Below are 12166 nucleotides of genomic sequence, written 5' to 3' on the forward strand. Positions count from 1 at the left end.
AACCTATTTTGTTGGATATTAATATGGCTTCACCAGCTTTCTTTTTAATCTCAACCTTTCTGTAAACTTAAGTTTTAGGTATGTCTCTTATAAACAGAAAATATGTTTTAATAGTTTTGTTTTTTAATTGGCTCATTAAATATATTTACATTTAATGTAATTTTAAATTATATTTGGGTTTAAATATGCCTTCCTTTTATGTGCTATTGTTATATTTATTTCTGTCTTGTTGTTCTCTTTTGGATTAATAACATTTTATTATTTTGCTGTTGTTCCATTAGTTTGGGAGCTGTAGTCTTACTCTTCCACTAGATGTTGCACTAGAGACTGTTGTGGTCTACAGATTTTTTTTTTTTCCTTCTACTGTATTGATCTTGATGGGGAGCAGAATACACCACCCCAAAATGTGCCACTTTGGCATGTGGATTGTTTTTTTTTTCTTTTTTTCTTTATTGGGGTATAATTGCTTTACAATGGTGTGTTAGTTTCTGCTTTATAACAAAGTGAATCAGTTATACATAAACATATGTTCCCATATCTCTTCCCTCTTGCGTCTCCCTCCCTCCCACCCTCCCTATCCCACCCCTCCAGGCGGTCACAAAGCACTGAGCTGATCTCTCCTGATCTCCCGGCTGCTTCCCACTAGCTATCTACCTTACGTTTGGTAGTGTATATATGTCCATGCCTCTCTCTCGCTTTGTCACCGCTCACCCTTCCCCCTCCCCATATCCTCAAGTCCGTTCTCTAGTAGGTCTGTGTCTTTATTCCTGTCTCACCCCTAGGTTCTTCATGACATCTTTTTTCTCTTAAATTCCATATATATGTGTTAGCATACGGTATTTGTCTTTCTCTTTCTGACTTACTTCACTCTGTATGACAGACTCTAGGTCTATCCACCTCATTACAAATAGCTCAATTTCGTTTCTTTTTGTGGCTGAGTAATATTCCATTGTATATATGTGCCACATCTTCTTTATCCATTCATCCGATGATGGACACTTAGTTTGTTTCCATCTCTGGGCTATTGTAAATAGATCTGCAATGAACATTTTGGTACATGACTCTTTTTGAATGCTGGTTTTCTCAGGGTATATGCCCAGTAGTGGGATTGCTGGGTCATATGGTAGTTCTATTTGTAGTTTTTTAAGGAACCTCCGTACTGTTCTCCATAGTGGCTGAACCAATTCACATTCCCACCAGCAGTGCAAGAGTGTTCCCTTTTCTCCACACCCTCTCCAGCATTTATTGTTTCTAGATTTTTTGTCGATGGCCATTCTGACTGGTATAAGATGATATCTCTTTGTAGTTTTGATTTGCATTTCTCTAATGATTAATGATGTTGAGCATTTTTTCATGTGTTTGTTGACAGTCTGTATACCTTCTTTGGAGAAATGTCTATTTAGGTCTTCTGCCCATTTTTGGATTAGGTTGTTTGTTTTTTTGATATTGAGCTGCATGAGCTGCTTGTAAATTTTGGAGATTAATCCTTTGTCAGTTGCTTCATTTGCAAATATTTTCTCCCATTCTGAGGGTTGTCTTTTGGTCTTGTTTATGGTTTCCTTTGCTGTGCAAAAGCTTTGAAGTTTCATTAGGTCCCATTTGTTTATTTTTGTTTTTATTTCCATTTCTCTAGGAAGTGGGTCAAAAAAGATCTTGCTGTGATTTATGTCATAGAGTGTTTTGCCTATGTTTTCCTCTAAGAGTTTGATAGTTTCTGGCCTTACATTTAGGTCTTTAATTCATTTTGAGCTTATTTTTGTGTATGGTGTTAGGGAGTGATCTAATCTCATACTTTTACATGTACCTGTCCAATTTTCCCAGCACCACTTATTGAAGAGGCTGTCCTTTCTCCACTGTACTAAGGTAATTATTGGTATGTAAATTGCTATTGCCATTTTCTTAATTGTTTGGGGTTTGTTTTTGTAGGTCTTTTTTCTTCCCTTTCTCTTTTGTTCTCTTGTGGTTTGATGGCCATCTTTATTGTTCTGTTTGGGTTGCTTTTTCTTTTTTGTGTGTGTATCTATTTATAGTTTTGGGGTTTGCTGTTCCCATGAGGTTTTTTTGTTTTTGATTAATTAATTTACTTATTTATTTATTTTTGGCTGCATTGGTTCTTTGTTGCTGTGCACGGGCTTTGTCTAGTTGTGGCCAGCAGGGGCTACTCTTTGTTGTGGTGTGCACGCTTTTCATCGCAATGGCTTCTCTTGTTGCGGAGCACAGGCTCTAGGTGCACAGGCTTCAGTAGCTGTGGCTCATGGGCTCTAGAGCACAGGCTCAGTAATTGTGGCACATGGGCTTAGTTGCTCTGTGGCATGTGGGATCTTCCCAGACCAGGATTTGAACCCATGTCCTCTGCATTGGCAGGTGGATTTTTAATCACTCTGCCACCAGCAAAATCCCTCCTGTGAGGTTTTGATATAGCAGTCTGTATAGGTACAAGTTAGTTTTAACTTTCTGGTTTCTTTCCCATCTAGAGAAGTTCCTTTGGCATTTGTTGCAGAGCTGGTCTGGTGGTGCTGAATTCTCTTAGCTTTTGCTTGTCTGTAAAGTTTCTTTTTTTAATTGGGATATAGTTGTTTTACAGGATTGTTTGTTTCTTCTCTACAGCGAAGTGGAGTTTCCTGTGCTATACAACAGGTTCTCATTAGTTATCTATTTTATACATATTAGTGTATATATGTTAGTCCCAGTCTCCCAATTCATCCCACCCGCCCTTTCCCCTCTTGATGTCCATATGTTTGTTCTCTACCTCTGTGTTTCTGTTTCTGCCTTACAAACCGGTTCATCTGTGACATTTTTGTAGATTCCACAAATATGCATTAATTTACAATGTTTGTTTGTCTCCTTCTGACTTACTTCACTCTGTATGACAGTGTCTAGGTCTGTCCACATCTCTACAGATGACCGAATTTCATTCATTTTTATGGCTGAGTAATATTCCATTGTATATATGTACCACATCTTCTTTATCCATTCATCTGTCAGTGAATATTTAGGTTGCTTCCATGACCTGGCTGTTGTAAATAGTGCTGCAGTGAACATTGGGGTGTGTAAAGCCTTTGATTTCTCCATCAAATCTGAATGAGAGGCTTGCTGGGTAGAGTATTCTTGGTCGTAGGTTCTTCCCTTTCATCACTCTAAATACAGTATATTGTGCTACTTCCTTCTGGCCTGCAGAGTTTCTGCTGAGAAATCAGCTGATAACCTTATGGGAGTTCCCTTGTATGTTATTTGTTGTTTTTCCCTTGTTACTTTTAATATTTTTTCTTTGTCTTTAGTATTTGTCAGTTTCATTACTAGGAGTCTTGGCGTGTTCCTCCTTGGGTTTATGTGCCTGGGACTCTTTGTGCTTCCTGGATTTGGATGACTGTGTGAAGTTTTCAGCTATTATCTCCTCAAATATTTTCTCAGGTCCTTTCTCTCTTCTCCTTTTGGGACCCCTATAATGGGAATGTTGGTGCATTTAAAAGATCTCTTAGACTGTCTACATCTCTTTTCATTCTATTTTCTTTATTCTGTTCTATGGCAATGATTTCCACCATTCTGTCTTTCAGGTCACTTATCTGTTCTTCTGACTCACTTATTGTACTATTGATTCCTTCAAATATATTTTTCATTTCAGTTATCATATTGTTCATCTCTGTTTGTTCTTAATTCTTCTAGGTCTTTGTTAAACATTTCTTGCATCTTCTTAATCCTTGCCTCTATTCTTTTTTCAAGATCTTGGATCATCTTCACTGTCATTATTCTGAATTCTTTTTCTAGTAGCTTGGCTATCTCCACTCCACTTAATTTTTCTTCTGGGGTTTCATTTTGTTCCTTCATCTGGGACATATTCCTCTGCCTTCTCGTTTTGACTAAATTTCTGTGACTACAGTTTCCATTCCACAGGCTGCAGTATTGTAGTTCTTGCTTCTATTGTCTGCCCTCTGGTGGATGAGGCTGTCTAAGAGGCCTGTGCAGGGTTCCTGATGGGAGGGACTGGTTCCCAGTGGTGGGGAGCTGGGTCTTGTCCCTCTGGTGGGCAGGGCTGTGCTCAGGGAGACTTTAAGCCACTTGTGTGCTGATGGGAAGGGCTGTGTTCCCGTGCCATTGGTTATTTGGCCTGAGGTGATCCAGCACTGGAGCCTACAGGCTGTTTGGTGGTAATGGTGGCCTTTGGGAGGGCTCATGCCAATGAGTAGTTCCAAGAAATGCTGCTGCTAGTGTCTTTGTCCCCGCACTGAGCCACAGACACCCCCTGCCTCCCCAGGAGACCCTCCAATGCTAGCAGTTAGGTCTGACCCAGTCTATTCTGGGGTCACTGCTTTCTTCCTCTGGGTCCTGGTACCCTCAAGACTTTATGCATGTCCTCCAAGAGTGGAGTTCCTGTTTTCCCCAGACCTGTGGAAGTCCTGTGATCAACCCCATTGGCCTTCAAAGCCAGATTCTCTGGGGACTCCTTCTCCCATTGCTGGACGCCCAGGCTGGAAAGCCTGACTTGGGGCTCAGAATTTTCACTCCTGTGGGATAACTTCTGTGGTATAATTGTTTTCCAGTTTGTGGGTCACCCATCTGGTTTGTATGGGGTTTGATTTTATCACGATTGCACCCCCTCCTCCCATCTTATTGTGGCTTCTTTGTCTTTGGATGTAGGGTATCATTTTTAGTAGATTCCTGTGTTTTTTTGTCGATGGTTATTCTGCAGTAGTGATTTTGGTATTTTTGTAAGAAGTGGGTGAGCTCACATCCTTCCACTCTGCCATCTTGAGCTAATCTGAACTAAGTGGGTTTAGATAGAAAGGAGTGAAAATGTCATTATGTGCAGATGAAATGTTCTCTACCAAGAAATTTTATACACAAGAAGATTAAACCTATTATAATGAAAAAGATCATGCAACAGATAGCTCTTCACTTGTAAATCTTTGTAATTTTCATTTTGATTTCTTCTCTAACATGTCAATGTATTTTAAAACGTTTTCAGCTTCCATATATATGGATTCTTTCTGCAGTTATCTCTTTACTATTGATTTTAAATATTATTGATTGTAGTCATTGAATATGTTATATATGATGATTTTTTATATGTGAATTTGCCTAGTTTTCCATTATGCCCTATAATAAGTTTAATTTTTATTAATATTTTGTGTGTGTTTGAGGAGAAAATAGCAATCCAAATTTGCTGGGCTCAAAATTCTATATATATCTATTAGAAAGGACTTGTTAATCATTTTACTCATCTTCAATAATCTTATTTATAATCTGATCAGTTAGTTTCTGGGAGAGGTATGTTAAGCTCCTTTAGGATGTTTTGTGTATTCATTTCTTAAATTTTTATCCATTTTGCTGCATACATTTCAAAGCAATATAGTCACATAATATTTAATAATTCTAACATTCTCTTTAAAAATTGTTCCATTTTCCAATATTGAATTTTTTTTTTTTTTTTTTTTTTGGCCGTGCCTCATGCATGCAAGGTCCTAGTTCCCCAGTCAGGGGTTGAACCCGCGCATTGCGCGGAGTCCTAACCACTGGACCGCCAGGGAAGTCCTAAATGTTCCTTTTTGATGCTGTTTGCCTTGAATTCTGTTTTGTCCATTAAAAATATTGTTATGTATTGATCCTCCTGCCCCCACCAGTTGTGTGTGTGTGTGTGTGTGTGTGTGTGTGTGTGTGTGTGTGTAGTGTATCATTTTTTGTAACCTCTGCCTTCAACCTTGTGTTTTCATTCTTTTTTTTTAAGTGCATTTTTTGTAAGTAATATATAACTGGATTTCTAAAAATGTCAGTCAGAAAATCTTTATTAGTTAATAGATGAGTTCAGCAGTTACTGAGATTGTTGATGTTTGTATGTATTTCCACCACTCAAAACACTGATTGAGAAAAACCCAATCAAGTAGAAGCCGAGAAAGAAGAGAGAAAATAGTCAAAATAAAACTGAGGTTCAGGGCTTCCCTGGTGGCACAGTGGTTGAGAGTCTGCCTGCTGATGCAGGGGATATGGGTTTGTGCCCCAGTCCGGGAAGATCCCACATGCTGTGGAGCAGCTGGACCCGTGAGCCATGGCCACTGAGCCTGTGCGTCTGGAGCCTGTGCTCCACAGTGGGAGAGGCCACAGCAGTGAGAGGCCTGCGTACCGCAAAAAAAACCCAGCCCCCCCAAAAAAAAACTGAGGTTCAAAGTAATCCTTTTAATATCAACATTGTAGATATAATTTCATTTTATTTTAGCGTTTTAAGTTGCTGATGAACAGTCTTTTTTCTAATCAATCCTCATCCCTTTGTCTTTTCACTGTTTTTACTTTTGAGATTTTCTTTTTATCCTTAATATCCTAAGGCTTTACTATTAGTTGATGAAGAGTGGGCTGGCTTTGTTTTGTTATTTTTAAATTTTATTTATTTACTTATTTTGGCTGCGCCTCATGGCTTATAGGGTCTTAGGTCCCTGACCAGGGATCGAACTTCAGCCCACAACAGTGAAATCAATGAATCTTAAGCACTGGATCACCAGGGAATTCCTGTTGTGGTTATTTTTTATTGTGCTCTTTCAGTCTGAGGAATCATGTATTTTTAATATATTATTCATTAATTATTGATTAGTTATTGCCCTTCCTCCATTCTCTTTATCCTGTAATTCTGAAACCCCTAATAGACCTATTTTGGATCTAGCTTTCATAATATGCCTTTTCTTTCATTTATCCCATCTGTTTGTGCCTCATTCTAGTGGAATCCTCATGTTGTGTTTCTTGTGTACTACTTTGGTCTTAAGCTGTGTTAGTCATTATTCAGCTATTCCACTGAATTTAATTTGGGTTTTGTTGATGGTGATGGTTGTTAATTAATTTCAGCAATCACATTCTTCTTTCCTAAAGACTTTGCTACACACAGGTAACGCGGCATCAGTTTCTGTTTACCACTATGGAATCCTGTCTAATTTCTTCATAGCTAACTTTTTAATTTCTGGTGTATATAAAATGTTCTTTTTTGTTTTCAAGAGCAGTGTTACATTTATTAGTATTTTTGTAATGATTCTATGTAATAACATAATTTAGTGTGGTGGTTAATAGCGTAGACTCTGGAGGCAGAGGGCCAAGGCTCAAAGCCAAGTTCTGCCTCTTTGACAAGCTATTCAAACTCCCTGTATTCCATTATCCTTACTTTGATCATAATACTAATACTTATGTCATAGGATTTTTTGAGGATTAAATGAGGTAATAAACGTCAAAATACGTGGCATATACCAAGTCCTCAGTAGATATTAGGTGCTATTAGTTGTAGTAGTGGTGGTAGTACTATATTAGTTATCATTATGCAATTGTATGGTTTGTGGAGATTTTCCCATGCTTTTGTAATCTGCCATGCCATCCCAGCCATGCCTTATATTACTTTTTTAAATTGAAAATGGGATCTAACAGACTTAAATAACTTATGGCTGCTCTTTCTTTTCTACAGATTGATCCTGAGTTAGAAAAAAAACTGAAAATGAATAAAGTGTCATTGGAGTCAGAGTATGAGGTACAGTATGCTAATGTAGCAATCTTCCTAGTCAGTGACTGGTTCTGTCTGCGTTAAGGTAAATTCAAATTATTATCAGTACAGGAAAAAATATTTACCTTAAATATATGTTATTGGAACAACTATGTAGTCGTTTGAAAAGAAAATAAAGATGAATCTATATTTCATATACTGTTTCATATCCATATTCTAGATGGATCAAGAATTTAAAAATAAAAAACAAAAGGTAAAAGTACTAGGAGTAAACAATGAAGATTCTTTTTAGTGGTCTTGAGTCAGAAAACCCTATTTAAATATGATAGAAAACCCAGAAGCTTTAAAAGTAAAGATTGCAGAATTCATACATAAAAATTCAGAAGTTCAACCTAAAAAAAATAGTGTATATAAAGTTACTAGTTAAATATGAAATTCTAAAAATATTGTTTATCTTAACACGATGAATAAATTTATTTAAATATGAAGAGCAAATCAGTATGGAAAATTTCAACAACTCACTTGATCAGTAGGAACATGGGCAGAGCATGTAATGAGTTCAGAGACAAGGAAATAAATATCATTTTTAAACAGATAAAGAGATGCTCAACTTATAATAGGAATGTTAATTAAAATTATAACGAGGTATCATTTTCCACCTATCTTATTAACGAAATCAAAGAGCTTAATAGCATGTTTTATTATAGGATATGGAGAGAGAGGGTGTTCTCCATATCTGATCATATTTTCCCATTTCTTTTCATGTTTGGTCATTTTTGATTGAAAGGTGGACATTGTGAATAATATACATTGAAGAGACGTGTGAAGAGTGTTGATTCTCATTTTAGCATTTCAATCATTGGCTGATCACTTTGAGCTTGATTTTATGCTTCATAAGGGAGGATCTGTAGAAAGGTTTTGATGTTTCCTAAACCCCTCAAACTGTGGCATTCAGCCTCCAAATTGTTTACCCAGAGGATCTTGTCAGAGCTTAAGACTAGACCACTTTTTTGTTGTTGTTGTTTGTTTTTGTTTTATTGTTGTTGTTTTTTAGTTTAGTTTGGGACTGGACCACTTTTGCATGAAGTTGTTCTGCCAACCTTGCATCCCATTTAAGAATTATTCTCAAATTCTCTTGAGCATATAGGTCTTATGTTATCTGAGTGAAGGCCATTATTCTTTCTTAAAACCTTTTTATAACTTTGTATAATTTCATAAGTATACTTGAAAATAATTTACTCTGTTCTTGAACACTAAATTAGTGGAATTTTGTTCATCTATGTAGATTTAGTAGATTCCTGGTAAAACTGTAAGTGAAATTTAGAGAATGGTTCATTTACTATTTCCCCATTATCTTGTCAAAACCTCTAATTTGCTACTTCTCAGTATATAGCTATGGAGGGTTTGTCTGGGAGTGGACGTTCCTTAAAGTTCTTTTAGAAGCCGTAGAGTTTGAGAGCTGAAGAAATCATATAGACCATTTGGTCTAGCCTTTTCATTATTACTTTTGAGAGAATTAGTGCCCAGAAAGCTCAAATCACTAGCCCAGGGTTATATAGCTTGTTAGTAAAACAGTAGTGCTTAGTATCCAAGTGTCAAGGTAAATTGATATCATTTTCTGTCTCTGAATAAAAGCTGTCCTGTGTTCTCTGTGTTTCTTTTTCTATCTTGTTCACTTAATTATTCCAGAATAACCAAAGCAGATATATGAAAGTTACTGTCAGAGTGGTGTCAGAAGGGTAAAGAAAGGTTTATGTTCTTCCCTTTTTTCCTATTTTCATTCCTGTGCTTGAGAGACACTTCACACTAACTAAAGATATGGTGATCCAAACTGTGGTTGAAGCTAGTTTTTATTGCCCCAAAAGAGCTTTGCTTATGGCAGCTATGGGGAATATCTTTTCATTCTTAAGCCCAGGCTCATTTCTTAGGTGCAGAACAAATCATCTTGGTCTCTATTCCTTCTAGCAGACTCTAGATTCTCCACTTTCGTTCTCTTCATTTACTGCCATCACCCATGTTAACCCATGCTAGTCATTATTATGCTGGATTAGTGTTCGGACCTGGAGTTTTGTTTTCCCAGCTTCTTCCCTTTCTTTGTGCTCTCAAAAATAAAACATGTACATTATTCAAGAAATGCAAGTTAAAACTACAATGAGGTACCACCTCACAGAGGTCAGAATGGCCATCATTAAAAAAAATCTACAAATAACAAATGCTGAAGAGGGTTTAGGGAAAAGATAACCCTTGTACACTGTTGGTGGGAATGTAAATTGGTGTAGCCACTATGGAAGACAGTATGGAGGTTCCACAAAAAACTAAAAATAGAGTTGCCATATGATCCAGCAATCCTGAGCATATATCTGGAGAAAATTATAATTCTAAAAGATACATGCACCCCTATGTCATAGCAGCAGTATTCACAATAGCCAAGACATGGAAACAGCCTAAATGTCCATCAACAGATGAATAGATAAAGAAGATGTGGTGCATATTAATATATACAATGGAATACTACTCAGTAATGAAAAAGAATGAAATAATGCCATTTGCAGCAACATGGATGGACCTAGAGATTATCATACTAAGTGAAGTAAATCAGAAAGAGGAAGACAAATACCATATGATATCACTTATTATGGTATCTAAAATATGATGCAAATGAACACATCTACAAAACAGAAACAGACTCACAGACATAGAGAACAGACTTGTGGCTGCCAAGGGGGAGCATGGGGGAGGGATGGATTGGGAGTTTTTGATTAGCAGATGCAAACTATTATATATAGAATGGATAAACAACCAGGTCCTACTGTATAGCACAGGGAGCTATAGTATTTTGTGATAAATCATAATGGAAAAGAATATGAAAAAGAATGTATGTGTGTATATATACATATATATGTATAACCGAATCACTTTGCTGTATAGCAGAAATTAACACAACATTGTAAATAAGCTATAATTTAATAAAATAAATTTTTTTAAAAATATAGAGTTATTCTGTTTTAATAGTTTAATTCTGATGAGGGGAAAGATAGGCAGTAACATCAATAGGAAGTAAGAAAATTTTTAAGTCCTAAGAAATATGACATTTCTTTAATTATTAAGCTTGATATGCAGTTATTTACTAGAATTATAAGTGAGGGCCTATTGAATTCTTTCTACTCATTTATTCATTCATTCACTGAGGTCCTAATCGAACCCACAGGGCTCCTATACTAATATTTATCCTCTAATATTTGTGGCTCTATAGAAAATAAAAGACTCTACTTTTGATGACTGGAAGAATATTCGAGGACCCAGGCCTTGGGAAGATCCTGACCTCCTCCAAGGACAAAATCTAGAAATCCGTAACACTAAGACAACTTGACTATGCTGATTCTTTTTTTTTTTTTTAAATAAAAATGTTATCAACTGGAATTCCCACCACATACTCCTATCCATTGGAAAGAAAATTACAGACCTGCAGAAGCCTGGATGGGAGTAATTTGATGATAAGTACTCTTGATAAAAAGTTAAGTACAGGTTTCTATACTTCCCAACTCTTTTATTTGCAAATGAAAGTAGCAATGTTGACCACATATATTTTTTACTGCTCAATAAAAATGTGAATACTGCCACTTAAAGAGTGTCATTTATTCTACTCCCAGGTACCCACCCATATTTCTTTTCCCCTAGCCAGTAGGGCAGTCTGATTCCTAATGAGAATAATAGGTCTGGATCCAAATTTTCACAGTAACATCAAACAGGATTTTATGTCAGACCTATGTGGAAAATAATGTTGATCAGTCTGGTAAGAGCCTTGGTTTTATTTGTAATACCTCACATGTCAGGCTAGTCAGTCTCCAAAGCATCACCTGATGATGGTGTTGATACCATTAAAATGCGTTAAGATAGTTTTATTGCTCCAAGTTAAAGCAAAATCATGAGGTCATAACTTCCATCCTAATATACAAAAAAAAAAATGCTGAAAAACTGAAAACAGTATGCTTTGATACATGAGAGAACTGAGGTACAGGACAAAACCATCACCCTGAAATCTTGAGACACAGAGAAATATAAAGAATCACAGTTTACCTGGAGGAGAAAACACCTGGAAACCACTTCTGGGCCCAGCATCAGATAGGAATACCTAAAGGGTAATTCACTAATTATTAGAGATTGAGCATGGACTAACCTGAGAGATAAAAACTCCTGGAGACCAGGCCAGGGACACACTTTCACTTCCTGGAACCCCACCAAGTTCTCACAGTGAATGTCAGAGAAAAATCTTGTTCTTCTAACAAGGGGAGGGGAAGGTAACCATTTTGAAATGTGCCCTCCAAATTCTGTACTTAACAAAAGCCTGGTCTCAAAGGAAACTATTTCGTTAGAGCTTAATTATACTGGGTTTTACCAGAGACTAACCAACTGGCATAAGGGAAATACCCAACTCTGTCTCCCTCTAGCCTTTCTGTCTCACCTAAATGGAGGAAGAGGGGTGGGGAGTAAGACTGAGAAGCAGTTGTGCAGGTCACATACCAGGATCCCATGATCACTAAAAGACTAAGATCTAATCAAAAGAGTATAGAAGGTTCCCCTCACTTGCCACATTACTGCCACATCGCCAAAGGCCCACTCACTGGAGTTTCTTTTATGCAGTCCAACTGGTTATCATGTCCAACTTTCCACAACAACAACAGAAACTACAAGGCATACTAA

At 36.9% G+C, this 12166-nt stretch overlaps 1 protein-coding gene across 1 annotated transcript in view; it reads left to right on the forward strand.

The window, feature by feature from the left end:
- COX16 (cytochrome c oxidase assembly factor COX16) overlaps nt 1–10835 on the forward strand; it is a 73519-nt gene extending 62684 nt beyond the window's left edge. Inside the window, exons 6-7 of the mRNA XM_065871663.1 lie at nt 7430–7492; nt 10719–10835. Of these exons, the coding sequence (XP_065727735.1) occupies nt 7430–7492; nt 10719–10835 (180 nt within the window). The remainder of the gene's footprint in view (nt 1–7429; nt 7493–10718) is intronic.
- Nucleotides 10836–12166: the final 1331 nt, after the last annotated feature.

Source organism: Phocoena phocoena, chromosome 2, assembly GCF_963924675.1.
Source record: "Phocoena phocoena chromosome 2, mPhoPho1.1, whole genome shotgun sequence".
Classification (NCBI taxonomy): Eukaryota; Metazoa; Chordata; class Mammalia; order Artiodactyla; family Phocoenidae; genus Phocoena; species Phocoena phocoena.